At 28.7% G+C, this 27,959-nt stretch overlaps 1 protein-coding gene across 1 annotated transcript; it reads right to left on the bottom strand.

Moving 5' to 3' along the window:
* Positions 1-56: 56 nt before the first annotated feature.
* Positions 57-27,958, bottom strand: LOC107437928 (RAD50-interacting protein 1). Its single transcript, XM_087160646.1, has 14 exons — positions 27,703-27,958; positions 26,221-26,459; positions 25,007-25,180; positions 19,966-20,100; positions 18,538-18,682; positions 17,031-17,144; positions 15,485-15,707; positions 14,097-14,234; positions 11,059-11,258; positions 10,297-10,357; positions 7,454-7,649; positions 4,491-4,671; positions 1,876-1,994; positions 57-337 (listed from the first exon to the last, which is right to left on the bottom strand). The coding sequence occupies exons 1-14, from the start codon at positions 27,835-27,837 to the stop codon at positions 154-156; spliced, it is 2,244 nt and encodes a 747-aa protein (XP_087016772.1). The 5' UTR covers positions 27,838-27,958; the 3' UTR covers positions 57-153.
* Between the last annotated feature and the right edge of the window lies 1 nt (position 27,959).

Raw genomic sequence — 27,959 nt, 5'->3', positions numbered from 1 at the left:
TCGTGGTTTCCAAAATTTTTTGAAGAATGTATAAGATTGAAATTATAGCAAACTAATTAAATAAATAAAATATTTTATTTCAAAGTCTTATGTACAAAAAATTTCATATATTACTCTGAAAGAAATAATTTACAATACAGTATAAATGTACAATTATACACTCATGTGATTTCTCTGGGAGAGAATGATGAGTGCTTGAGATGGACTAAGACTAAATACTCCAAGTTCTTCCAATGCGCTACTTTTACTCTTAAAGCCATCTTCATGCTTTAAAGTTTCTCTCAATAACATAGCAGGTGCACTATTCAAGTTTAGTAAGGTACACGAATCTTTAACACTAAAAAGGAAAACAATATATCAATACTGAATATAAAATAAATATAGTGCATAAAAGTTTACAAATATAGTCAATTGGATGTATTTAGTCTTAACTTGATGTATAATAACTCGATTATTTTCTTAACTCCTATTTCATGTGATGACTTGAACCTTTTGATTTTAATTTCGTATTAATTAGTCTCAATCACTCAACTTTCACACCGTTTCATTAATTTTTTTTTTAAAAAAGAGACAACAAAAAAATTATCTATAACCACGGGGGTCAACTGTTCTTTTGCTATCTATGGGTTGTAGACTCAACAAGTCAGAAAAGAATGAAAGGAAAGGGTAACATTAACCTGTTTTTCAGGGCTCTACTTTCTAACGGGTATGGTAGAAATGCCACATGAATTTAATTCTGGAAAGATGACAAGGAAAGCATCTGAGCTGGTACCCTTCTTTCCAAGCATCTATACCACAACCAACGAGAAGACTTTTTAGAATTAAATTTAAATAAAAGATGTAATTTTGCACAAAACAAAATCTGTATTTTCATTCATTTTATAAAATTTTGAGTCTGAGAAATATTTTGTGTATTCTTTCTGCGGAGAAGTAAAAGGAATCTTTTGTGTGTTCTATCTTAAAATTCCTAACTTAAATCTAAAATTGAAACTTTTTCCAATCAGATCATAATTCTTTTGTTAATTTTTCCTTACTATTAGAAAAAATGCTGAAATTAAGAACTTATAGTGCATAACCTCTACCACTTCTCTCCTCTTGTCCGCAAAAATAAATCAAAATCTCTTTCTTCCATTAGGTGTTTACATAATATTTGAACGACCCCTTTAATAAAAAAATGTCTGGAAAAATATACAAAAGTGTGCAATTAAAAGATTTCTATTTTACTTTTGCAGTAAAAATTTACTTTTATTACAAAAGCAGATTAAACTTGAATTTATCCGTATGAGATATTTCTGATGTTTATTGTGCCAAAAAGGAAAATTTAAACTTTGTTTATCCAGTCTTTTTTTTTTTTTTTATCTAGTGGCATAAATCGATATCATAAACTAATTATTTCATATCATTATTTCAATAATTTTGATATAATGTGTAGAAAATTTATGAGCAGTTTTTAGAGTAAATGTTTATTCTCTTTTACATATAAACTTAGATCTATAAAAATATGAAAAAAATAATTGAAACTCAGCATCTCAATATTACTAAAATAGCAAAAACTTTCAGTTTGTTAGTTTTAGAAACAATTCTATGTTTAATGATAAAACAATAATGAAAAAAATTCTACATTGTTTCAGCTTCTGAAAAGACATTCATTTTGACAAATTATATGCATACATATTTTATGTTTTTGATCATTAAAGCTTTTTTGATGCAGTGCTTTTCTCTTAAAAGCAAACATCTTTAGAATTACTGTTTGGGATTTTATTCTTTACAACAAATTTAAATTTGAAACTAGTTATAATTATTTTAAAATGACATGCATCATTGAATAAATAATGAATAATAATAAAGTATAAACAATATGAAGTAAGTACTTACAGTCGAAAATAGTTTTCTGGCTTAATGGTGTAGCTGCCAAAGATTGGAAACAAATTACGAATCATATCAAATTGTAACTGTGCAGCTCCACCTTCGCTAAAATTGTTTTGAAGGATTACCTGAAACAAATATAAAATTATCAACTAACTGTAACTTGGTTAACAGAACTAATAATTTAATTAATAGAATCACTTGACCCTTCTATCTTAGATTTCTTGTTAATTATTCAGTATTTACTCAGCCTTGCATTTTGAAAAGATGAATTGATAAGAATCAACAATGAATCAGGTGCCCCTTTTTCCAAAATCTATACAGAAGATTGAGCAATTCAGAACATGCTCAAGTCAGAGTAAGAGAAAAAAGTTGGTATTTATTTGCACAATGGCCTATTAGCGATGGTCTGAAAATCATCCCTGAGGATTATCCAAAGGCATGCCATTATAATTTTAATCCTCTGCGCCAGGAAATTCTCCTCTCACCACTTTGGTAGCTCAACCACCTGCACGCAAAGTCGAGCACTTTATGGTAGAACAGTTTAACAAAGACCAATAGCGCACACCATTAGTTCCTTGATCTAAGTGGTCACCCACCCGCACACTGACCACAACTAGAAATGCTTGACTTCGGCATTCAACTGGGAACTGTGTCTTACGACCAGTCCACCGTGGAAGAGTATAAGAGAAAGTGATAGTACATGTGGTGGCTCAGGGAATAGAGTGTTCGCCTCCCAATGAGATGAACCGGGTTCGAATCCCAGTGAAGGCTGGTCGAAACGAATTGTGCGACCAGTTTGTAACGAGCATAGTGCTGACCTAAAGTATCCTCAGTGGTAGACGGAACATGAGTTATAGTCCCCTTCCCATCGGGCTAACCATAAGAAGTTTTCATAGTTTTTCTCACCATGTAATGCTAATGCGGGTTGGTTCCATCAAAAATGTCTTCGAGGAAGGCGAATTTCTCCCAATACTTCATACAGGAGTACCAATACTTCATACTTCTGGATTGGGTTCAAAATTGCAAGGCTATGGAGTTGAACATAAGTAGTTGTAAACCTAAAATTGGGTCGGCTGTTTTTCCTCACGGTCTACCTTAGTTTGCTCACAGTCAGCTAAAATACTGCACACAGTATTGCAAAGAAATTTTAAAATTATGCATTCAAATTTATCTCATTTATTGCAAACCTTCAAAATTCTGAATGAGCAGTTGCTGTGTTTGTCACAATAATACCGAAGGGAAGGTGAAGATCGCTTAACTTGCAGGATAAAAATCAGATATATTGATGACTTGAATAGAGATCCAAACATTCAGAAGAAAGATATGTTTTTAATGCTATTCAAAAACAGTGTTTTTTAACAATATGAATTTATGAACCCTCATAAAAAAGAAGGGAGATTTGAGTTTCAAGGTAATAGTCACTCTCCTAGTTAATAGTTTCAGCTGAAAAAACGTCATTCCTAAAAGTAAGGTCATGATACATAAAAAAGTCATAGATTTTGCTATACAGTAAAAATAGACAATACAATAATTAAGTGCAGTCAAAAAGGTAAGCTTACATACCCTACCATATAATGTTTTCTAAAATGATATAAAAGTTTAAAAGATCTACAGCTAACCGAAACCAAGGAACCAGAAATACCAAAACTAATGGTAACTCAAACATCTGATAGGGTAAACTTTTATTTTGATCTAATCAGATTTAAATTATATTCATACCTAATATTTTATTTTTTTAACATTACTATTTCTTTTTCAAAAACTTGCAGTAATTATGAAAATTCATTCTTTAAGCATAAAAAGCATATTAAATTTGAATAATCACTCCCTTTAAAATCATCTGTGTGATCTAAAAAAAAAAATATGTAGCCAAATTTTTTCATCATACTAAAACTAAACTCAGTGGCGCGACAGCCCATAGAGGGCCAAGGCCTACTGTGCCCATCTCAGTTTTCTTGACCTTGGGCTCTGGGGTGCAGGAGCAGATGTTCCGGTCAGGTGGTCTGCCGAACGCGGAACCCCCAGTGTTTAGTTCCCAAGCATGCTTGGTACTCATTTATCGACCCACTGAAGGGATGAAAGGCTGAGTCAACCCTGCCCGGCCCGAGGATCGAACCAGGGACCTGTGGCACGACAGCGCTTTTTCATCATAGAGAATACTATTTAATTAAATTTTTAGTGCCACTAAAAAAATACATGAGTAAGAAATAAATTATAACAATAATAAAACAGAAATAACATATTTAGTGTAATTAATTTTTTTAATTGGTATCTAAACTTATTAACAGTATTACAATTATTAAAGAGTAAAAATATTATAAATTTTTCTTAACACAGTTTACGTTTATTAAGTGTGACTGCACCTCTCAATGTTATGACCCTTCTAATACATGAAATCTCATTAGCTAATCCATTGATGCAAAGTTATTTTAAATAATTATTCAACTAAACAGTTTATTTTAATATGGTGACTAACATTTTGTATCATTTCATTTAGCAAACATAATTCAGACAAAAATATTTTTAGGAGAATTTGGTTCTGAGTGCCTAAACTGAAGAATAATTACTAACTGAAATACTATAGTAATCATACATAAGATTTAAAAATAAATGACACTTGCCTCTTCATATAAGTAACAATTGAGTTCACTTGCGATTTGTTGCCATATTTTTGTAAACAGTGGCTTGGCTAACAATTCTTGAAGACTGTTTAAACTTGTACTTATTATTTCCAACATTGGATAGGCGGCTAAAGAAATTTCCACAGCTTTTTTATCTTGTACCACGGGCATACAAAACCATCTGTAAATCATATAGATATAATTTATATTTATAAAAGAGTAAGCAACATAAATTTTAAAACCAAAATATTTACACAGATTGGATGATGCATGAAAGAAGATCTATATGAAAATTGAATCCTGTGCAGAAGACATTAAGCATAATATGAGGAAAAATAGGATGATGATTTCACTTTCTTTGTAAGGAAAAAAAAAACATTTTTTTCTTTTTCATTGTTAAAAAGCAGGTTCGTTTTTTTTTATTTAAATAAAAAAAAGAATCTGATTCATTTGATTTAAATCAGATCTTTTTAATTTAACTTCAATTTTTTTTTAATATACTCTAAGAACTTAAGCTTATAATTAGTTAAATTTCATACATATAATTATACTTGCAACATTATTTAAAATAAATATCATTTCATTACGAACTGTTTTATAGTTATACATATTATGAAACCAAATGCATAATTCAAATTTATCTATAATGGAATCTGTCTCATTGTAACTACTAAAAAACAGGCTTTAAAGAAATGAAATCCACAAATATTTTTTTTTTTTTTTTTTACTTTTTGAAATGACAAAAAGTCTTACTTTAACAGATGTTGGTCAAATTTTTTATAATTAATTAAAAAAGAAGAAATTGCGGTATAAGAAAAGGCAATCTAAATTTATCTTTTAAACAGCTTTTTCATAATTTCTTTTCAATATAGTAAATTAAATAGTAGTCAAAGATACAAAAATTACAATATTAAAATAAAATGCGGCACTAAATAATGCGTTTTAAAATTTGGATTTAATAAGATTTTCATCATAATCCATACTCAATCACTTCTTTTCACAGATGCATGCATACATAAAAAAACTGCATTAAATTTTTTCTTTATTCTTAATCAATATTTTGCAAATTCCAAAATAATTTTAAGTTTTTAAAGAGGCTGTAATTTAACACTTTATTACAGATTAAATACAAATGTACTTTTGGTAACTGAAATTTAACAAAGCAATTAATACAGCAATGAATTATAAAAGTTTGAAAATCAGTATAAATTTTATACAATCCTATATTAAAATGCTTTGTGAGCTAGAATTAAACAATCTGCAATTTATGAAATCATTTAAATTGTTTCAAAAAATACTTGAACATAATCGGTAGATTTTAGATGAAAGATTATGCAATTCATAAAAATAATCATTCAATTTCAAAAATAAATAGAATTAAAAATATTCTTTGGAATAATAATAATGTTTATCAAATATGTGATCTATGAGATTAATTATTGATCAAAAACATACAATAATAAATTTTTTAGGTAACACAATTAGGCAGCATTCTGTTTGACATAAAAAGAAACAAATGGAAACAAAAACCATGAAAAGAAGAAAAGACAATGGAGCACTTTACGGTGGTATCCTAAGATAAAGATTTCCTTAAGGGAGTGTGCGTACTCAGTTCAATTAACTGGAAAACATTTTCCAGTACAGTAAAGAAAAAAAAGTTACATCAATAAATATAAAATTGATGACATTGATCACTATAAAATTCTTTACCATCATTTTTAATCATTAAAGTCAATCAATAAATTATTTTTTATCCTATTAGGAATGGGTATACTAATTTTTTAATTTAGTTACAAGCTGATACTAAATTAGTCAGTATAAAGTACTTTATCAAATACATATTAATCTTTAAATCTTAAATGAAAGCGGGATTGAAAAATTAAGTAAAATTTCTATTGCTTCAATTATAGCTAAAAGTCTTTATTGAATTTTAAAGCCTGTCTTTAATTTTAATTCTCTTAAATGGTAAACTTAAAAATAACTTCATACATTAAAACATTACAGTCACAGGTTCATACACTAAAAATAACTGAAAAATGACCTAAACCTATTACTAAGCAAAAGTAAAACTTCTTCATCTTATGAAAAACCACTTTGGGAATCAAATTGAAATGAATTACTCTTGCTAATTTCATATTCAATCTTTTAAATGACATAATTTTTTTTTAAAAAACTGTTACATAGTAATCATGAAGAAAGACAAACATTTAAAAATAATTATAAAATTAACTTTACAATAAATATATTTGAAAATTTAAAGAAAACTAAAATATCATACGATTAATTTTACAATCTCCAGATCAGACTAAATGTAATCTTCCAGAAATGTAATTATTGTGAAAATCTCTGGCAAATCAAATCAGTATCAAATGGAAAATATCAACTTCCTTATATCAGGTTTGTAATACAGAGAAACCTCTCAGAAACGATCACTCTCCATTTCACAATAAAATGGTCGTTCTTAGAGGTTATCTCCATGGACTTTAAAGTTGTTATCGAAGGCACCTTATTTTTCAGAAATTATTTTACTTTCAGTCAGTGTCAATTTTTTGGGGGCAGAAATGCTACTTCTGAAGGTGCCATGAAAAGGCGGTTCGATGATTAAAATTTAGCATATATAAAAATTATCCCAGCTGATATAATTATGTGTAAAAACAAATTTACTAATTATCGAGCTATTCTAAATAAATAAACAATTATGTTTTTTGTTTAGGTTTGCATTTAATTTTATATCGTAAAAATTAGTTAGTCTTAAAAGATGAGAAGAGGTTTGTGAGAGATGCTTGTTTTTTTCCTCTCTAATTTAAGTTTCAACTCTTAAAGTAAATCATCGATAGCATCGTCTTCATACTGTAGCTGTTGTATGGGAAAAAGAAAACTCTAAAAATAATATTTTTTAAATCCAATATTATATTTTTCACTTATATACGAATCACATCAGGGTCGTAATACGAATATCTTACTTCTCTTTTCTATAAGGCCTGCTCTTAGCTTTGATATCCAGCATGACTCTATCACACATTGTTTGTAAGAAATCATTCTGCATGTGATTCAACAATCCGATGGTGTCATCAAATACGGACGCTTCTATAAGTTCTTCTTCTGATGCTGTCCGATGCTCTCTGCCTTTCATGATACTCAACTGGGACTTATCCAAATCTGCAGAAGTACAAATAACTTAAGCAACCACAATTAGTTGTATCGTAAGGGTGTTCTTCAAAATCTTTTCAATCAAGGAAATAAAAAAGCACAGAAAGCTTAAACCCAAAGCAAAGTTTTTTTAAACTATGTATACTACCATGCTGAAAAAAATTTTCTTTACTTGAAAATGGATATGCAGTGAAACCTCGTGTTATGGACACTCTAACAAAATGGATGCCTCTCAATACGGACATATTTTTAATTCTATGTGATAATATCTGAGTTAATAGAAAAACTATACTAATTTATCTATAGCTACATCTTTTTTTTTCCTCTAATACCCACCTGGAGAAGGACCTATCATCATACAGACATCTGAAGAGCAGATTTGCAGGCCGCACTTTCAGGGGCACCCTATTAGGTGGGTCAGCAGATAGCACAGAGAATGAAAGAACATCCATGCCTTGCATGAGATTCGAACCCAGAACCTTTTTGATGCAAGGCCAGTTCTCTGACCCTTACACGGGCCAGTCGGTAAACTACATCTAGAATTATGTCGTTATATCAAACCTTTTTATATATTTTGTACAGAAAAAATATTCCTATAGTTTAAAGAAATATTGTTATAGATTGTTGTATTGTTCCTATATCATTGAAAATATTCGAAAAACAGTTTATGGTGTTAAATTTCATTATTAGGGTACCCTTCTCGTAAACAGACAATTTTTTGGGTTCCAAGAATGTCCGCTCAATTGAGGCTTCACTGTATATCTTAACCCTTTATAAGGTCATGGTAAGTTTTTTCCCACCTAGTATTTGTGTAGCCTTCTCCTGATAACTTCAAAAAAATACAAAATAATAATACTAAAGAAGGGCTTTGTTTATGTAAATGAGGGTAACAGTTAAGGACGTGTGGGGTCAAGAAGAAAGGTCAACACTGGGGAATTATTTTCCCTTGTGCATTCTGCGGCTGTTCATTTGATCATTTCTCATCAAGTTTATTGATTACACATGGAATTTATAAATTTAGTTCTTCAAAGGTTCAAGTTTATGACCAGTTCTTTACAATGGGTAAAATTCTGAAAATCCCACAAGGAAAAATGGTTCTAAAACTCAAATCAATTTCAGGTAATAAGGTAAATGAATTTATTTTTATAAATATTTTAACAACTCAAAAATATTTTAACATAAAATTGCTCGAAAAATTGTCCTATAAAAGGTTAAATAGTTTTAAAATAAATAATTCGTTTTTAAAAAAAAATTACAATTATTTTAGATTTTTTCATCAAAATCAATTTCTTTAATATTTCTATGAGCCTAAACAATAATACATTGGCATAATTTATCACATTAAAATAACAAATATTTTTCATTTTTAAAAAAACAGTGACAGATCTCCATATTAAAATTTTACACTATTTTAATAATCTACGCAATCAGGACTAGCTATACAGATTAAAAAAATTTAACCTAACAGTTATAGCAGTAAACATTCTATATAAAACATTTCTAGAAACCACAATTCTCCAGAATCCATATTAACTTTGGAGTGTAAACAATAAAAATTACTTTGAAGAAATTTCTGAAACTGACCAAAAAAAATTAACTGTTCTAAAAATTGCAAACAATTGTTTGCTAAGAGGTTATAATCTTTTAAGCAAATCAAAATTATGTTCATTTTCTTTTTGTTGCTGTCTTTAATAGTACTAAAGAAATATTTAAATACATGTTTTAGTTTTTAAAACAATTTGCATTTAAAAATGACTTTAAAACATTTCCAGTTATTAAATGATATTGATTTGTTCAAGATATATATTGTAATGTTTAATAGGTGAGCTTAATGATGATATGTAAAATGATCCATATACATTAGAAGAGTCATGCAAAACACTTCTATAAACAGCAGTTCTCCATAAACTACACTAGCTTTGTGGTGTAAACAATGAAATTTGCAATCCAGTAAATTCTATAATTAGACAATTAACATTTTACATTATTTGCTAAGAGGAGAAAATTTCAAATGTTAAGCAAATTAAAGTTGATTATTTTGTTTCTCATTAAATAGAATCATAATTCACTTTTTTCTGAGAATAAAAAATACCTAAGTGATTATTTTGTATTTTTAAGTATTTGTACCTAAAATTTATTTTAAAGCATTTTAAGATCTTTCAAACTAATCTTGCCATATTTAGTAGGTGAGTTTGAAAATAAGTGATATAACACAAAATTCCACAAAATAAATAAATAACACAAAATTCCATAATCTAAAAACAGAAAATTCTATAAAATAAATAAATAACACAAAATTCCATAATCTATGTAACAGAAAATTCTATAATATACAAATGTCCAATTGAGGCGATTTTGAGGTCTGTGTTATAAAGATCTGCTAATGTAAATACAAAATTCTATCTAATGCAAAACCATGCATATCAAGGTTTGCATTATAAAGATCTTCTTCCGTAATTGTCATTAGCTTAGAACAGCTATGAAAATGAAATGACAGTTTCAAATAACAGTTTTAAGAAAAACAAACTTCTATATAAATATATTTGTTAACAAATTATATTATATATTATGAAATTACAATTGAAATATAAAATTTTCTAATAAAAAGCTAAATTAATTCTTCAAATGATTATATTCTTCAAATAAAAATTTTTACCTCTCATAATGGCTTCACAAGCTAATTTTTTCTTCCTGTAGGTGTGGAGTTGCAGGAAAAACTACAAAAAAAATTTAACTAAACTAACCATAACATTTTTAAAAGATAAGAGAATTTGCTACATCTATCAATAGTCATAAACTCAATATCAATAAACTCAAACTCAATTAAAATGAATACTTACAATTAACCTTTATTCTACATTGATACAATTTTAATAATTTAAATACAAAAATTAGGATTCCAACTTAATTAAACTTGATTTTTCCGGGAAAATTTGTCGAATGTCAGACTTTAGTTTTATTATACATAACAATATAATATTTTCAGAAACAAATAATATTATGTGAAATAATCAACTAAAATTACTTTTTAATATATAAAAAAGATTAACTATTACATTTTGTTAGGAACAAAATTTCACTGGACCACGGTTTAATATGTCAATTGATTATATATAACATTATAATACATAAGCATATAAATTATAAATTGAAATGTTTTGCACAATAATAGGAAGAATTCACAAATGCAATATCATATATAAATAGAGCCACATTATTTATAAAGCCATCATGCATCTTACTTGTGATTAAGATCAAGAATGACCAAAAAAAACTTATTCAGAAAACTTAGTTTTTAAAAATTACTGACCTTTTAAATAATATTTAAAAGGCTGGTTATCCGGCTTTGGAAAAATCGAATTTCAGGTTTCTTAGATCCCGTTAGAAACATGGTAATTACATGTTTAAAAAAGCTTACTGGTAAGTTGTTCCATTCCTCTAGCACCATAGCTATGTAATGAATAGCATTCATGATACCACAGAAGTTGGGCTGAATAGCTTCTTGCATTTCACATTGAGATAATTGATGCAACCTCAAACGAAAGTCATCAAGGAGTTCCAATTGTAGCTCCAGGAAAGATACTTGGCAGTCTTTTCCAGATACATTACAATACCTTTCTAGAAATTGAGAATTTTTCGAATTGGTTGATTGTTTGAATTGGAATTTGTATTACATTCACTAAATCATATTGGAAACTACATTAAAACTAAAACTGCAAAAGCAACCATCATGATATCCCATTATTTGTATTACACATGCTAACAGGACAATACGTAAGAGTTTTAGCAGCTCTAGGTGAACCAAAAACTATTTGTTCCATTTGACACTATGCACCTTGAAATTTTGAAAGTCATACATATTACAAATTTATAAACATGTAACATTGAAAAAACATAATTATAACCAAAAATTAAAAACTGGCTCATGCAATAGCATTAAGGTTTGAAATTAGATAAATATGAATGTATTTATTAAATTAGTTTCAGGCTGCCCTTAAGTTATTGTTCTGTTCACCAACCCACAAACAACAGAAAAAGTTTCTTACGCTTACATATAGCAACATTTTTAATATCTACTTATCAGACCGGTGGCTGTGAGGTAGCGCTTCGCGCAGTCGTGCCACAGGTCCCTGGTTCGATCCTCGGTCCGGGCAAGGTTGACTCAGCCTTTCATCTCTTCAGTGGGTCGATAAATGAGTACCAAGCATGCTTGGGAACTAAACACTGGGGGTTCCGCGTTCGACTGACCACCTGACCGGAACATCTGCTCCTGCACCCCAGAGCCCAAGGTCAAGAAAACTGAGATGGGCACAGTAGGCCTTGGCCCTCATGGGCTGTAGCGCCGCTGAGTTTTTAGATATATATATATATATATATATATATAGAGAGAGAGAGAGAGAGAGATAAACACCTTTTATACCTGAAAATGCATACTATAATTCAATCTTTTTCCAATTTAAAAAAAAAAAAAAAAAAAAACACTTTTATTTTAAGATTAAACATTCTTTGAATTTTTATTTGTTTCTGAGTTTGTTTATTATGACAGTTATAACAAGCGAATATGTTAAATAAAATTTATACAAAAAAAACTTACAATTTAACCTTTACAAGTTATTTACATAAGCGAAAAGAGCTAAGTAAAATATCATTCATATTAGGATGAATATTAGGAAAAATTAAAATGGCATTTAATTTAGCAATTAAGCAATAATGAGTTGAAATAATCAAACAAATGTTTTATTAATATTATTCACAATCTCATAAACAATGAATTGTTGTTTTTTTAAATATTATTGAAGGTCAAAAAATGAAATTGGAACCAGAGACAGGATCACCAGATCCTTGAGCCTTTTATTTACCCGATTGTCATTGTTAAAAGACTATTTAAAAGAAAAATAAAGAAAGTGTAGTTAAATACCTTTAATTCCCCTTATTTCCATTTGACTTTTACTAAATTATTTAACTGCTTATTTTTACTGAAACTGAATTAAAATAATAAAAACTTAAATTAATTATTAAAATATAAAAGAAAAAAATTTTTAAAGAAAAATATGTATATTATTGTTACATAATAGGATGAAGGTAGAATTTGGAAATTCACATTCTATTAGAAAGAAAGCTTACGAATATTTTCACAATTTCTAATAACAATCTAAGTAATATTTTTTGAAAAAGGAAATTTAAAAAAACATAGAAAAATTTAAAATATTGTATTTAATTACATTAAAATGATTATTTTTAAAAATATAATATTTAAAATAAAATATTTAATTACATATATTTTATTTTATATTAAATATCCGTTGCACTCTCCAGTGGATCCCAGCTCATGTTGGAATCTAGGGGAAAAAACGTGCAGATGTCCTTGTAAAGGAAGTACGCAATGAAGATCAACCTCGAGCTGTCACCTGTGCAGATGTGAATGCTGTTGGCAGGCGAAGGATTTACAACCAGCTTCTTAGCAAGGCAACAATCCCCGATCTAAATTGCCCAAGAACCCTCTCCTCTACAATACCTAGGTTACGTACTAGACATTTCAAACGCATGAAGATTTCAGGCAACAATATAAAATCATATTCCATCTGCAAGTACTGTCCTTATTTGCAATTAACTCCAGACCATGTTTTTGACTGCCAGGCCATTATCGGCTCCCTCTTTCAACTTGGAGCACCCCCCATCAAAATTCTCCATGGCCATCGGGCTCCAGAACTTGAAAATCTTATTATCAAGACTTTTGGAGGACTCTAATCTTTGCACTAGCACTGTATGCATAGACACGGCAACAACAACATTTTATATTTTAACCATCGCTGAACAATCGTTGCGTTTATTATAATCAATGTTCAACTCTGTAGCCTACTAAAATTAACCCTTTGCTTACAGCACTTAGCATAATGAATCCAGTCATGCTGGTTCATTTATAGTTCGTAGCAGCCATAAGCAAAAAGTTGAACCCAAATACAGAAGACAAGGAAAGACCTTGATGAAGTATTGAGACTTTGTGGAGGATTTTTTTAATGAGACTAAACCTATTCGCTTTTGTGATACTAGGAAAGGAAAATCCGAAAAGCATCCCACAATTAGCCCAATGGCAAGCAGATTTTTACCCATGAACCATTCATCCCTGAGAATAGGTCAGCACTGTGGTTTGTTTGAGCTTAGAGCAGAATTTATATCAATATTCACCTTAATGGTGGTGAGAGCTCTATCCCCAGAGCCACAATGATTCTCATATTATTTTTACAAAAATTCTTAGTATCATTAAACCTGCTTGAGCTTCCTGAAGGCTCAGATCAATATGCATTGAACCGTAATCCCTTTCATCTGGCTATCTTTTCTTAGGTTCTGAGTGCAAAAAAATAAAAAGAATTTTTATGAAATATAAATTTAACTTTAAATTTTTTTTTTAACATTGAGTTTCTTATCTTCGACGTCAGAAAAAAATATTAAACCTACCAGTCATTGTTAGAAGAAGAGTTATAAAGAGTTCTGCACTCTCTGGTACATGCAGATCGTCAATATCACTCTCATCTTGATATCTGGATTTCCAAGAGGTGTCCAGACTTAAGAATTTATCCATTTTCTCTAATGCTCCTGAAAAATATAATACACCATATTAAAGATAGCATGCATTTACATCCTATTTTTAAAAAATATACAAGAAAATTTTTTAAACAGTCAATTAAATTGGAAGAATGAGCAACACAAAGGAATACATGTTTGCTCTAAATAGCAAGTACAATACACACTTAACAATATGTACTATATACAAACACTTTAAAGCTATATAAAAATAAAATATTAAACTCTGAATGTATTCAAGTAAAAGTCATCCATATGCCTATTTATATATATTCACAAAAAATGTGATAGGTTTAAAAATAAAAAATTTTTAATAATGCAGTTAAAAATAAAACAAGTGAAATTTAATTATAACTTGTGGAATATTTCCTTCATAGCAATACTACTGTATTGCACATATGCATTAGAACATAGATAGATGCTTCTTGTGGGACATTGGTATAGACAGGGAGAGAAAAACAAATGTAAGGTCAACATATAATATCCAATAATAACTAGAAAATGTATGTAAAGAAGTAATAGATTTAATTTCTTATAAATTTACAATAAGTATATAAAAGTTTTAAGAAAAAAAGTATGTAATTACGGAAAAAATATTTATGATGCAAAAGAAAAATGAATAAACACATTTATTTAATTAAAATATTTAGAAATTTTAGTTTCAACACTTTTTTTTCTTCTCAATGCAAACAATAACTTTCCCACATTTATAACTAATTGCTCTCTTTCTGTCAGTTTGTTTTAATAAAAAAAATTCCACATTAATGTTTTAAAGGCTTTGAGGTTTTCCACGGACACTGATGAAGATGACGAAAGACAATCAGTGTCCGTGGAAAACCTCAAAGAGGTTTTCCACGGACACTGATTGTCTTTCGTCATCTTCATCAGTGTCACTTTGCACTTCTTTAGCTTCTTATACCCTTTCTTGAATTGCCCACAAATTTCAACATTTTCTAAAACTCATGCAAAAATATCAAATGTGTTTTAGGAGTGTGTATCTAAACTTTTTTTTTTTTTATTATAAGTATCAGGAGTTACAGTTTTTCTCTTAAAAACGAAATAGCTTCCTTTAAAAAAAAAAAAAAAAAAGACCTGATAATTTAAAGACCTGATAATAAAAAGTGTAAGAACAATGGATGAACGTTCAACTAATAAATAGGATCGAAAGTATAGTTTAAAATTAGTAAATTTATGTGAAATTTTTGAAAAATGTTTTTGTATTTATCGAACATAAACAAAGAACGATAAAATAATTGTTCTACCTTGATGTTCTAAGGATCTCCATCTAGTGAAGCATGGCTCAGATGTCAGTATTTGTAAAATGTCAGGATAACTCTGAGGATAGCCTTGATTCTTCAGTTCGCGGGAAAAGAGTAAGATTTCATCAATTGTATGGCTGAGAAGTCTATCATCATCAAGCAAAGTTTTCATATCAGATTTCAAACGCAAAATCGCCAATCGAACTAAGCCTTTCATCATTTGAGACTAGAAAAAATTCATTTTCAAATCAAAACTAAATCAAAATAAAATATTAAGGGCTAAAATTTAAACCATAAATAACAATTACTGTAGAGAATAAATTAGATAATGAAATTTATTATTTGGGAAGTCTGATGTAAAATATTCCTAGTAGTAGTTTTTTGTGTGCTTAGATTGGAAGGCTTTTCTTGCCATGAAGCACATAATAGTTCACATAGTGCACATAATAATTTCATTAAAAAGAATAAATGTCATATATATATATATTTATAGCATTTTTGAAATATGTTCTTAAAAAATTAAAATATTCGAAAAATTAAATATTCAGCTGCAATTGGAATGTTTCTTGGCTATAAAAGTTAAACAATGCACTTTTGGATTTGTAACATTAAATAAAAAATAAAACATTAACTTGTTATGTTTTCCTCTGTTACTAAAGATTAAAAGTGTTTAAATAAAAAAAATAAGTTACCCGAAACTTACATTCTAGTAAAAAATCACAAAAATCGCTTTTTGTTAAATTATATAGAGGAAAAAAAAACAGAAATGGTTAATAGCAGAGAGGAAAAATAAAAAGTAAAAGCATAAAGTTAACATTAATATGGTAACAGAGAAGGAAGAGGACACTGCAATTCAATTTATATTGAGCAGATTAAAAAAATATTGTTTATGCAAACAAAAAAGTTTGATTTGGTTTTAGCAAAATAAAAAAAATCAAATGATCATTAAAACAATAAATTTAAAACAAATATGTTAGTAACTAAGGGAAAAGTTAATAAAACACCCTTATCATGTCAAAACTTTAAGAAGAGTACAACAAACGTAGTAATAAATTTTAAAATGGCAAATTCATTTAAAAATAGACCAGCCTATTTTGGGACCTATTTTTGTCAACTCAACAAAAATAATTTTTAAAAACATTAAAATATTTAATTTACAACATTAAAATATTTAATTTTTACTCAAGTAATTTTAAAACTGTGTGCTATATATTGCAAATAACACTAAACTAAATAAATTATTTTTAATAACTGCAGTAAAATAGGAGCAATTTAGCTGTATCTGGTGAATTACAAAAGCATTACTCAGGCATTATTTTAAAAGGACATGAAACTACTCTATATCTACAGGCATTATTTTTATCCATTTTTTTTATCATATAGTAAAACTTAAAGTAAATTAATTTGAATACTTAATGTTATTTGGAATATAGATAGATATGCACACAACATAATATTAACAGATATGTGAATTTTAAACAAATAAGTAACAGAAAAAATTCAGTTCAAAATAGCTTAAATACAGTGTGAAGAAAAAATATCTACATACTTGTGCATTATATTGAGACATGCCTTCATTTTCTAAAATAGGCTGAACAATTTTCTCCAAAAAAAGTGAATGGTCTGAAATCCAAGTCAATATTTGGGTCAAATACCATTCAGGCTAAAGAGAAGAAAAAAAATATGCAATCTTAAAAATATACAAAAAATTAAGTAAACAATACAGATTTTTATGTTATAAAATAAAATTATTTTAAACTTAATATTATTACAAATTACGATGAAACAAACTACGATGGTCGATACGAATTCGTATCCAGCTTGCACCAAGTCTTTGCTACCAAGCTAACCATGGGAGGTTCTCGTGGTTTTCCTCTCCATGTAACGCTAATACAGGTTGTTTTCATCAAAAAGTCGTCCATGAAAGCAAATTTCTCCCAACATTTGATACAGGAATTCTCTTGTCTTCTGGACTGTGTTCCAAATTACAAGGCTGCGGAATTGAACAATAGTAGTCGTACCCCCAAATTTGGGTCGGCTGTTCAATGACCCTTATAAAATATTTTTAAAAAATGCACTCTTCAAACTTGATTACGAGGACTGCAAATCCCACGAGAGAGAGCTTTTGATACGATGACTATGGCCTTTCTTCATTTCTTGTACGTGGGTGTTTTTTGTTCTTCCTTTGCAGTATTTACCCTGCTATTTTTCTTTATTTACCACTACTGGAAATAATACCACAGTTAATTAAGCATCACTCACATCAATAACATTTTGGCGATTTTTTTTACAGCCCCAAGGAGCAGAATAGTATCAGAATCAATTTATTATTTCAGATCATAAATTCGTTGGCAATTTTGCAATAATAAATTGAAAACAATAACATGTTCACATGAACAAATATACTATAGTGCCCATACTGCTCTGGACACAGATTTAAATTATGCAAAATTGGCCAAATATTAACAATATATGAAGTACAAATTTATTATGGCACATATGAAAACACATTTTGCAATTCTATTTTTCCAAAGCTTACTACTTTTATTACTTATTTGATTGAATTTATTGATGAATTTTAAAATGTTGAAAAAAACAAGAGTTTATACATAAAACTAAAATATCAATTTAAATTTCAGACAGTCCCATTCAAAAAAGTATGCATCGAACGTGAATGTTCCTTTTATTAGTCTGGATAGAAATTTAATTTGATTTAATGGCACAAAAGTAAAAATTCACGATATTTTGATAAATGTAAATAGCAATATATATGTAGCAATAGCACTACATAAATAGAAGTTATAGGCAACCTAAAAAAATGGTTTTACAAATAAGCCTGAGTAGAAAATTTTTTTCTTTGGAGTAAAAATCAAATTCTTTTACATTTCAATTTTTCCTGTTAGTATTTTTTGTTATTTTTAAACATTGTTTCCTTTCTGAGAAACAGTAATACAGGAATAAAGACTCAGAAATGTTTAACTTTCAAATGCACTGTAAAATTCGTCAATAAACATTTTTGTTTTATGCAAATGCTTTAACGATGTATAAAAAAATACCTTATCTAGTCGGTTAGTGGGCTTCTTTCCCATGAAATGAAACATAAATCTTTTCTGCAAAGGTTGAAGCATCAGTTGAAGAGGCAACAGTAATGAGGTGTCTTCCACACTGTCCTTCACATCTTGAATTCTGACATAAGTATCACTGTCAGTTAAGAATTTTTTTTTACTAATTTCTGTTAATAATATTTTATAATAAGTAATACATAATAATAGTTTAAAAAAAGTCCATGAAACTTACTTAAATGAATCACAATAGTATTTCATGGAATAATTAACATGATTTGTTAAATACTCAAAAAATCTTTCAACTAAAAAAAGTTTATGATACTTATTATCTACTAAATCAAAATTTTATTTTCTGATGCAAGCATTACTATTAATTCACTAATACTTTTGCTAATAAGCTATGAAAAATGTGCAATGAAAAACAATTTTATTTTCTGATATAAATAACATGATAAATGTAGCATATACTAAGTTAAAGAACATTTTTTCTAATTGCTATTAAAATGTATAAAATAACTCCAACGAAGGTAATATTACTTGATTATATACTTCATTCGCTTAAAAAATGCATAAATTGAAAATAACAATTGATATGTTTCAAGTGCTTAAAAATAGGCACCCATTTTCTAAACTTGGCAGATCTGAATTAGAAGAAGCAAAAGTAATTTAAAATAGATGTAAAGTAATGTTTTTAATCTCATTTTCTCTCTCAGATACTGCAGTTTTTCTAGTTTTGTTTCTCACTTTTATTTTTCCATTTTTCTGCTGGCAACTTTACACTTATTTCAAATCGCTTATGTTTCTTCTCATTCATGCCTGGAAAATCTTGAGAATAGAAACACATTTTTGAGTGCTTTAAACATGGCGACTGTTGTTTTCAATTTGCATATCTTTGAAATGAATGAAGTTTTTAATCAAGTTATATCTTTACCACTTCAGTTTTTTGGGATTATTCATTTAATATAAAGGTTACACACTGAATCAAATTCATTTTCTGAAATAAGTAAAAGATACAGTGAGTGAGCAAAATAAAATCAATTTGTGATAATTTGAATAAAGAAAAACCAAAAGAATTCCAGTCGTTTAGTTATCCACTAGGATTGAACTTAAATTTCTTTGCTCTTCCCTATTGGTAAGAGTGACTACCTTACCAACTGTGCCATTATAACACTTTTTATAAAACAGCAGGATGACATATGCCAGAAAAAAGAAGTCAGATCAATACATTTTTTTTAAAAAAAAGCAGCCATATTTGTGGAAAAAACTGGGTCACAAAAACAATCTGACAATATACCAAAAAATTTCGCATTTTTTAACGCTAGAAATACTATATATACTCTTAAAATTCAAAGTTCACAGTTTTTAACAAATAAGAATCAGTTTTCAAAAACATTTTTAATTTAAATGAAAGAAGGATACGGTAAGGAAATTTTACACAAAGAGAGAAATAACTGCTTGAATTTCAGCAGAACATCAATTGCCTGATTGGCAGGCAGCCTTATGTTTGTTGACAAAACAGGCCAATGTAAACTGTTAAGAACTGCCTGGAACTCACTAGAAATAAGAAAGTATGATTTAGACACAAAATAAAATTTAAAACAAAAATATAAATATTTTAAAATCAAATTTATTTAATGCTTATTTGTTTTGAGCAATTTATAATGCAAGGAAAATAATACAAATATTAATACTTAGTTAATATATAAAATAATAGAAAATAAAATAGTGCAACTTATTTTTATAAAGATAAGGGTGCTCTTTAAACCCTAGTCAGCTAAAATTATAAAAAGAGTAACTATAATAATCAGAAAATAACTTAATATATATATATATATTATTTCCTTTTTTTCTATACTTTGATTTAAATAAAGTTTACTTTGATTGAATCTCATAAAGGGACTATAATATACATAACACAAAATACAAAGCCCTTTATCAAAAAAGTGGAGGATCCCCCCTCCCGCTCTCGTAACTGGTATGCGGCCAAGGAACCGGGCTCTTCACTTGTTCATATAGGTCATAGGTTCCCGAAGTGGACCAGGTGGACCCCCAGTTGTCCATAGGAGACCACACAGGAGTCCACGTAGACGTGAAAAGAAAACAGGGGTTCATAAGTTGTACGTGGGGGCCGACGAAAAATTTTCTGGGTTTCATAATAAAGAACAAAAATTTTGGCTTGGATTTACTTTAAAAACTTTACGCAAAACCTTTGATGTTGAACACTAAAGGCGAATCGATATTTAAAGTCCTGAGTGATTTTTTTACAGAAAAATCTATTCCATTTACAAACATTATTCCGGTGGCAGCAGATGGAGCTCCTGCCATGTTCGGGCGATATCGTGGGTTTATAAGCCATCGTAAAAGAATAATACCAGGACTAATTGCGATTCACTGTGTCATCCACCGACAACACCTTGTAGTGAAAAATTTGAGAGATAGATTGCACCAATCGCCTCAATTTGTGATTAACGCAGTTAATAAAATAAGAAGCAATGCTTTGAATAACCGTTTATTTGCACTATTATGCGATGAAAATGATGAAGATTTCCAAGGACTGCTCCTTCATACTGAAGTACGCTGGTTGTCGAAAGGTGCATGCTTATCGAGATTTTACTCACTTTTCGAATCAGTGATAGAGTGTCTGGAAACTAAAGCACCAGATTTAAAAGAAAATCTGATCAAATATGAAGCGGATATTGCGTACTTAACAGATTTGTTCATAAAATTCAATGACGTTAACTTACAGTTACAAGGGGACAACCTTAATTTAATAAAAACAAAGGGTGTAATTTCGACTATTCTTGGTAAATTGAAATTAATGAAGCAAAATATTAGTCGGCGCGAATTCTCCCAGTTTCCGCACTTGTCACAGATGAATGCCTTGATGAGGATATTCAGACATACGCTCAACATTTGATCATAACCCCATTTGATGTAACGGAAGAGGTACAAGAGGAGCTACTTGAGCTAAGCACCAACGAGGAACTGAAGGTGAAATTTAAAAAAGGCTATCAAACATTTTGGCTGCAGGCAGAAATCCCCGAAAAAATATCCTGGGCTGAGGGAAATTGTGAGAAAATATTTGATAGCGTTTCCCTCGTCATGTCTTGTCGAAAGAAGTTTTAGTGGTGTTACCAACCTGTTAACAAAAAAAAGAGCAGATTGAACATCACAGAATGGGGAGATTTGAGATTACTTCTTACAAAACTGAAGCCAAATATTGATAATTTGCTGTCAATTCATCAAGTACATCCGTCTCATTAAAAGTATGACTATTTTTTATTGTTAATTTTTATTTTTGAGTTCATTGTTGATTATTTGTCAATTGTTGATTGTTTGTAATAATAAATGTTTATAATTTTGTATAACCACAAGTATTATTTTATTAAATAGGACACAAGAAAATGGGCTACTTTTTTTCTCTTCTTAACACCACCATCTTAGGGGGATAGTTTTTAGGAATTTTGGGAATACAGTAGAAATGTAGCAGCAGGGTGTCTACCAAAAATAGTAAAATTTTGAAAGTGGTCCATGAAAAAAAAAGTTTGGGAACCTCTGATATAGGTGATAGAGCATCTCAGACAGCAATTTCCAGATTGGCAAGTGGACACACGAATAGTCTCTTGTACCTTGAAGGAAGAAAGACTTATGCAGTCTGCTCCAAATGTGAAGCCCAGCAGGCCTCTGCCGAACATATCCTTGACTACTTGGGCCTTTTCAAGGAGGGTCAACAACTTATTGGATCTTGTCTGACTCCGCCATACAATTGGAGGATAAGGAACAACAACACAAAATACACCCATCTAATTATGGTCAAGCACCTAAATTTTGACCCCAGTCAGATGACATGAATAGCACCCGAGTTAGTACTTATCGCAAACCACAACCAACAAGAGGCGACAAATTTCACGTGCACCTTGCTCGAAACAAGTGATGCAATGCATAGGGATTTGGCCGAATATTTGGGCAAAAAAATCAAAGAAATAGCAACATTTATTTTTTTAAATCATTCTGAAATACTATTTCATTAATCTATAAATAAGTTTAATCATTATTGAAAATTAATGAAAACTTAGCTGTATTGATGGTATGTGGTAAAGAGGAAAAAATATAATCGATATCCATTAGAGATATTTAAGATAAAAAAATGATTTAAATCAATTAAAAAAAAAAGCTAAAGTTGTAATTTGAAAAAAAAAAGAGAAAAAAAAATTCTCCTTATTCTTAAGCTACCTTTAATGCTAAAAGTAATATTTTCCAACAAAAAAAAGTATACAAAAAAGGTTAAAAAAAATTTAGTCCATCAGAAATGCTTTTAAAAAAAACTGCATTATCAAATAAATGCCACAAAAACAAAAGATTATTACAAAACCGAAACAGAAAAAATAAAAATCGATATATCTAATAAGAACGTCGATAAAAAATAAAAGTTTATTTAAAAAAGAAAAAGCTTGATAAAAAACAAAAAAAAAATCAATCTTAATTTTTAAAAAATAAAACATTAAAAATCTCAATTTACCCTTTTTACATTGTCGCATTTTTAGAAAAAAAGTGACGATAAAAGAATAATGTTCATTAGAAACACTCTTAAGAAAGGCTGTGTCATAATAAAAACACGGATAAAAAGAAAATTAATCAAAAAAGACAAAGGGGAAATAGAAATTTTTTTTTCTTAGTACTAAAAAAGTTTAAAGGCGAAAATCACAGCGTTTTTGCTGCTGGCTATTTGTCATACCATATAAGAAAAAAGTAACAATAAAATCTATCATAAAATGTTCTATTAAAACACACTATAATAAAAACAATAAAAAGGAAAAGGAAAAAGCGTTCTCAATTCTAAAAACAAAAGTACTGAATATAATACGTAATATATGTTCGCCAGAAAATTATTAAAAAAATCAACAGAACAAAACATGTGATTCAATATAAAGTTATCTAGTTTCATCTCTTGAAATTTTGCTTTGCCATTTGTCTTCCAGAATATGGAAAGCAAATGGATTTGCAAGCACATTGGAAAACAAATTTACCAGCACATAAATTTTAAACTAAACAAATATGTGTAAAAACTATAGCAGATAATTTATAATAAAAATACTATTTTAGATTATTTTTTATTTAATCTCTTAAAAAAGAACTCCAAAAGAACTTGGCCAAATGTCATTTTTCCAAAAATAATTTGGCCAACTGAATATTCAGTATAAGGGTCAAATACCAAATATTCATTACATTTGTACTCCAAATGCCACTGGCTCTCTAACAGCGAAGTTGGCAACACCTATATCGACTGCATTGTCTAAGCACTCTGGCACAAAATACATTATCACAAACACCTATTAGTTTTAGGAAAGTTTGAAATTCCTTAGACCAATTCCATTCATCACATATAATTTGTGATGGTTTAATTGTTTCTGAACAATCACTGAAAGATTCCATGTTTTACAAATATTTGGTCAGGTATATTAAAAGAGACACATAATGACATTAGATAAGGAATTTATTTAATGGTTTGCAAAAAAATATCTTTGATGAGTTACTGCAGCTGTGAGATTCATTGCAAAACGTATGATGAATTTCAGATGCTTAGCTTTATTATTCATCTGCATACAATTTTTGAAGAAATCAAACTAAAGGAATGTTTCTAAATCATTCAAACAAAAATAAAAACTTCAGGAACAGTCAAATACTTTTTTTTTTCAAACTTCTATACAATATTCAAGAAGTTTAGGTAAACCGTACAAGTATATTTGTGAGATACAGTTCAAAATGTTTTTTTAAGAAATGGACACAGTTTGAATGTAAGTTTAAGAAAATAAACACGTCTCAAAAAGTGTGTTTTAAGAGATTGGATGTAGCTCAAAATGCATTAAAAACAAGTTTGACTGTAAATCAAATATAATGGTAAAATAAGATTATTTCTAATTGATAAAGACTTTTTCTTTCAGAGAGATAATTTATATTGCTTAAAACTTTAGCTTTTGGAAATATGCCCATAGTTTATATTGAAAAAAAAAAATTGAAAAAAGAAAAAAACAGAGTTCTTAATTCTTCTGGTGAATACTAGTATCGGAAAAAATTCAGCATATTAAAAGAATAATACGTAAGATAATTACATTTTTACTTGGTAAAATGTTTTTCATTAGAGTGTAAAAAATGCATATTTAAAATTATTAAAAAAATAATATGTAAGATAATGACATTTTTACTCGGTAAAAATGTTTCATTACAGTGTAAAAACTTAACACTTCCTTCCTTTGTTTTTAGTAAAATCCTCATAATTTATAATGAAAAAAAATTAAAAACAGAGTTTAAAAAAATATTTCTTCTCAACACTATTTTGTAACAGTAAAAGTACTAGCACTAAAAATTATTAAACTATTTAAGACAAAAAACAACAAAAAGTGTAATATTGATAACAATACACCATATTAATTTCCAATAAAATAATAAACATGATAATTACTTTCCAAGTTTATCTTTAAGAACATCATACCAATACTGCATAGTTTTTCTTATATACATAACTAAATTTTTACAGTCAGACCCACAAAGAACAGTCCAAAATTCTTTGAAATTAGAAAATATATCGACCATCTGAGATATGTCATTGCTTTTAAGTGCTTCCTCCATTCGAAAACTAAAAAGAAAATACAAATAAAAGTTATTAACTATTAATAAGGAAATGGGAACATCAGAAATAATAAAAAAAGGCTTCTGACTGGAAAACATAAATAAAAATCCTAACAGCACACAGGGTTCTTAATCAATTTTAGAAATAGAGTCTTTTTCCAAGAAATTTTCAATAAAATTTCAGATTACATTTTTGTAATACAGGACAATATTTCAACAGAAAAATATTTTTTTTATTTAATAAACAACAAAACTTTTATTTTAAATAGAAAATATGTCAATTATCAAATTTTTCAAAAAACAAAATTTCACTAGGCAAAAGTTTAAAATGAAGGTTTTATAACAATTAAGTTTATAAATTATAGATAATATATATGCATATAACATTATTTTTCATTATGGTAAATTACATATTGCACTTGTAAAGAAATGTGTCCCGATGAGAACTTTGACGTTTTTCCATCAAATTTTTTTTTCTTTCTAATTATATTATGTTTATATATATATATATATATATATATATATATATATATATATATATATATATATATATATATATATATATATATATATAACGCCTGTAATAGATAGTAAATATGTTACAAAATTTACATAGAAAGCTTTACTTTTTTAATCTTTGTATTATTAAACTATAAATATGATAATAATTGAGAAAAAATTAAAAACAAGAAATTTTTACATATAGAGTAGTTTCAAAAATTATTCTATTAGAAATAACTCTACAAAATTTAACCATGTTACAGCAGAATTTTACAATGAATAATAAAAATAGATGCTGAATTTGTACATTCTGATTATTACTGGAGACTTTTCAATTTTAAAATTGGTAATTTTTCAAGTTAATTGCAAAATTTTTTCCAGGTTTTGACATAAAAATTGCATTATTCTCTGACAATTCCAGGTTTCCTTGATTTCTTGGTAGACCTGATCACATTCATCAAAACAAAGTGTTGTAATAAAAAATTCATAAAAACGAAAATTTTGTAGCCAAGTCGTATAATCAGTTAGTTAGACAATAGTACATACTTTTCATCTTCTACTTTCAAAATCCATTTTATATAAGAATTGAGAGATTCGATTTCCTTCAACTCTTTAATTTTGGAATAAAAATCATCTTTTATCGGCCTCATTTTTTCTATTTCACTTGTTGCAGAAATTTCTAAATTTTCCCATTTTTCTCGCAGTTTTCTGATATTTTCTAAAGCCTCTTCCGCGACTTTCATAGCCTTTGTTACATGTGACGGATCTCTGCTATGCGGCGAAATCTAAAACATAAAATAAAGTAGATTATGATTGCATTAGAATGTATTCCAAACACAATTACCTTTTCTATACAATGGCAGAAAAGATGGAAAAGAACACAAAATATAAGGTAGGTACTTTATTTACGTCACACTAGAGCTGCACAATGGGTTATTGGCGATGGTCTGGTAAACATGCCATCGCAATTTTGATCCCCTGCAGAGAGGGTGGCTGACCTGTTTTGGCAGCCCGAGGACCTGCGCGACAAGTCAAGCACTTTATAGTAGAACAGTTTAACGAGGACCGTTACCGAGCACCCTCGGTCCCTAGGCAGGCTGATCGTAGTGGTCACCCACCCGCTTACTGACCCCATCCAGTGATGCTTGACCTCGGTGCTTGAAATAGCAGTCCACTACGGGACTGCTATTTTAAAAAATGCCTATCAAATCACATAAAAAATTTTAAAAAATTGCAAAACCATTTTGCACAAAATGAAAATATTTAAGTAGCTTAAAGTATTTTATTTATATATATGTGTTCATTGAGAGTCGAAATATTTCATGTAAAATATTAATAAAGTTCAGGAATTTAATCTTTTTAAATTTTAGAAAGTCAGAGATTTCTTCAATAGTCAGAATCTCTTGCCAGAAAACATAGAAAATTTCTGAATACTTTTTTTTGCATTGGGGGCTGCAAGAAATCTCCCATAGCCTGAACATTATTGATATTAGTGAAGCTTAATTAATTGTGGTAACAGTAGGTACCAATGACATGTACCCATTTGGCTCTGTAGTAAGCTTTTCAAACTGATTTCCATTGTTAAATTCGATACAAAAACATAGCAATAATAAGCCAGTATCATGAAAGAAACTTAAATAAAAATAGTAAATACGGCAAGTTCAAAGGGAAAAATTCCTAGCCAGCTTTAAGCAAGCCAATATAACGAATTTTTTTTAAAAATATTCTTACAAATACAAGAACAAAGATTTCCCGATTTGGATCTTGACGATAACACAGTATATGATTAGAATTTGAAACAAAAAAATATTACATTTTGCACTGAATAATAAGCTATGTGGATAAATTTTGACATTAGATTTGACAAATAGATTTCTGAACATTGAACATATTAACACATTACGAATTAAATTCCAAGATATATTAAGAATTGTAGCAATCAAAACTTGATTTGAACGATAGTCGATGCGATAATATTTAATTTATCATTTTTAGAAATCATAAGCACAGTGATTTAATCTTACAAACCTCACATTCCAGAGTTTCCTCACACTTTGTTAAACGATCTATGACATCATGTATTTTATGCATATTTTTTATATCATCTCCAAATTCAGAGTTAAAAAATTCTGCAACATCGTCAGTAATTTCCGACATTTCCATCTTGCTATTTTGAAATGTTTACAACTCGTCTGTTTGTTTTCTGAAACACTGCTAAGGTTGCAGTTAACAATTCAAAAACATTTTCTAATAACCATTTTGTGTAATAAGTTTTATTAAAATAC

The sequence above is a fragment of the Parasteatoda tepidariorum genome, chromosome 4 (genome assembly GCF_982258835.1).
Source record: "Parasteatoda tepidariorum strain Cologne lab strain chromosome 4, Ptep-v5.0, whole genome shotgun sequence".
NCBI lineage: Eukaryota > Metazoa > Arthropoda > Arachnida > Araneae > Theridiidae > Parasteatoda > Parasteatoda tepidariorum.
Note: the sequence above shows the minus strand (reverse complement) of the source record. Positions and strands in the feature narration are given on the sequence as shown.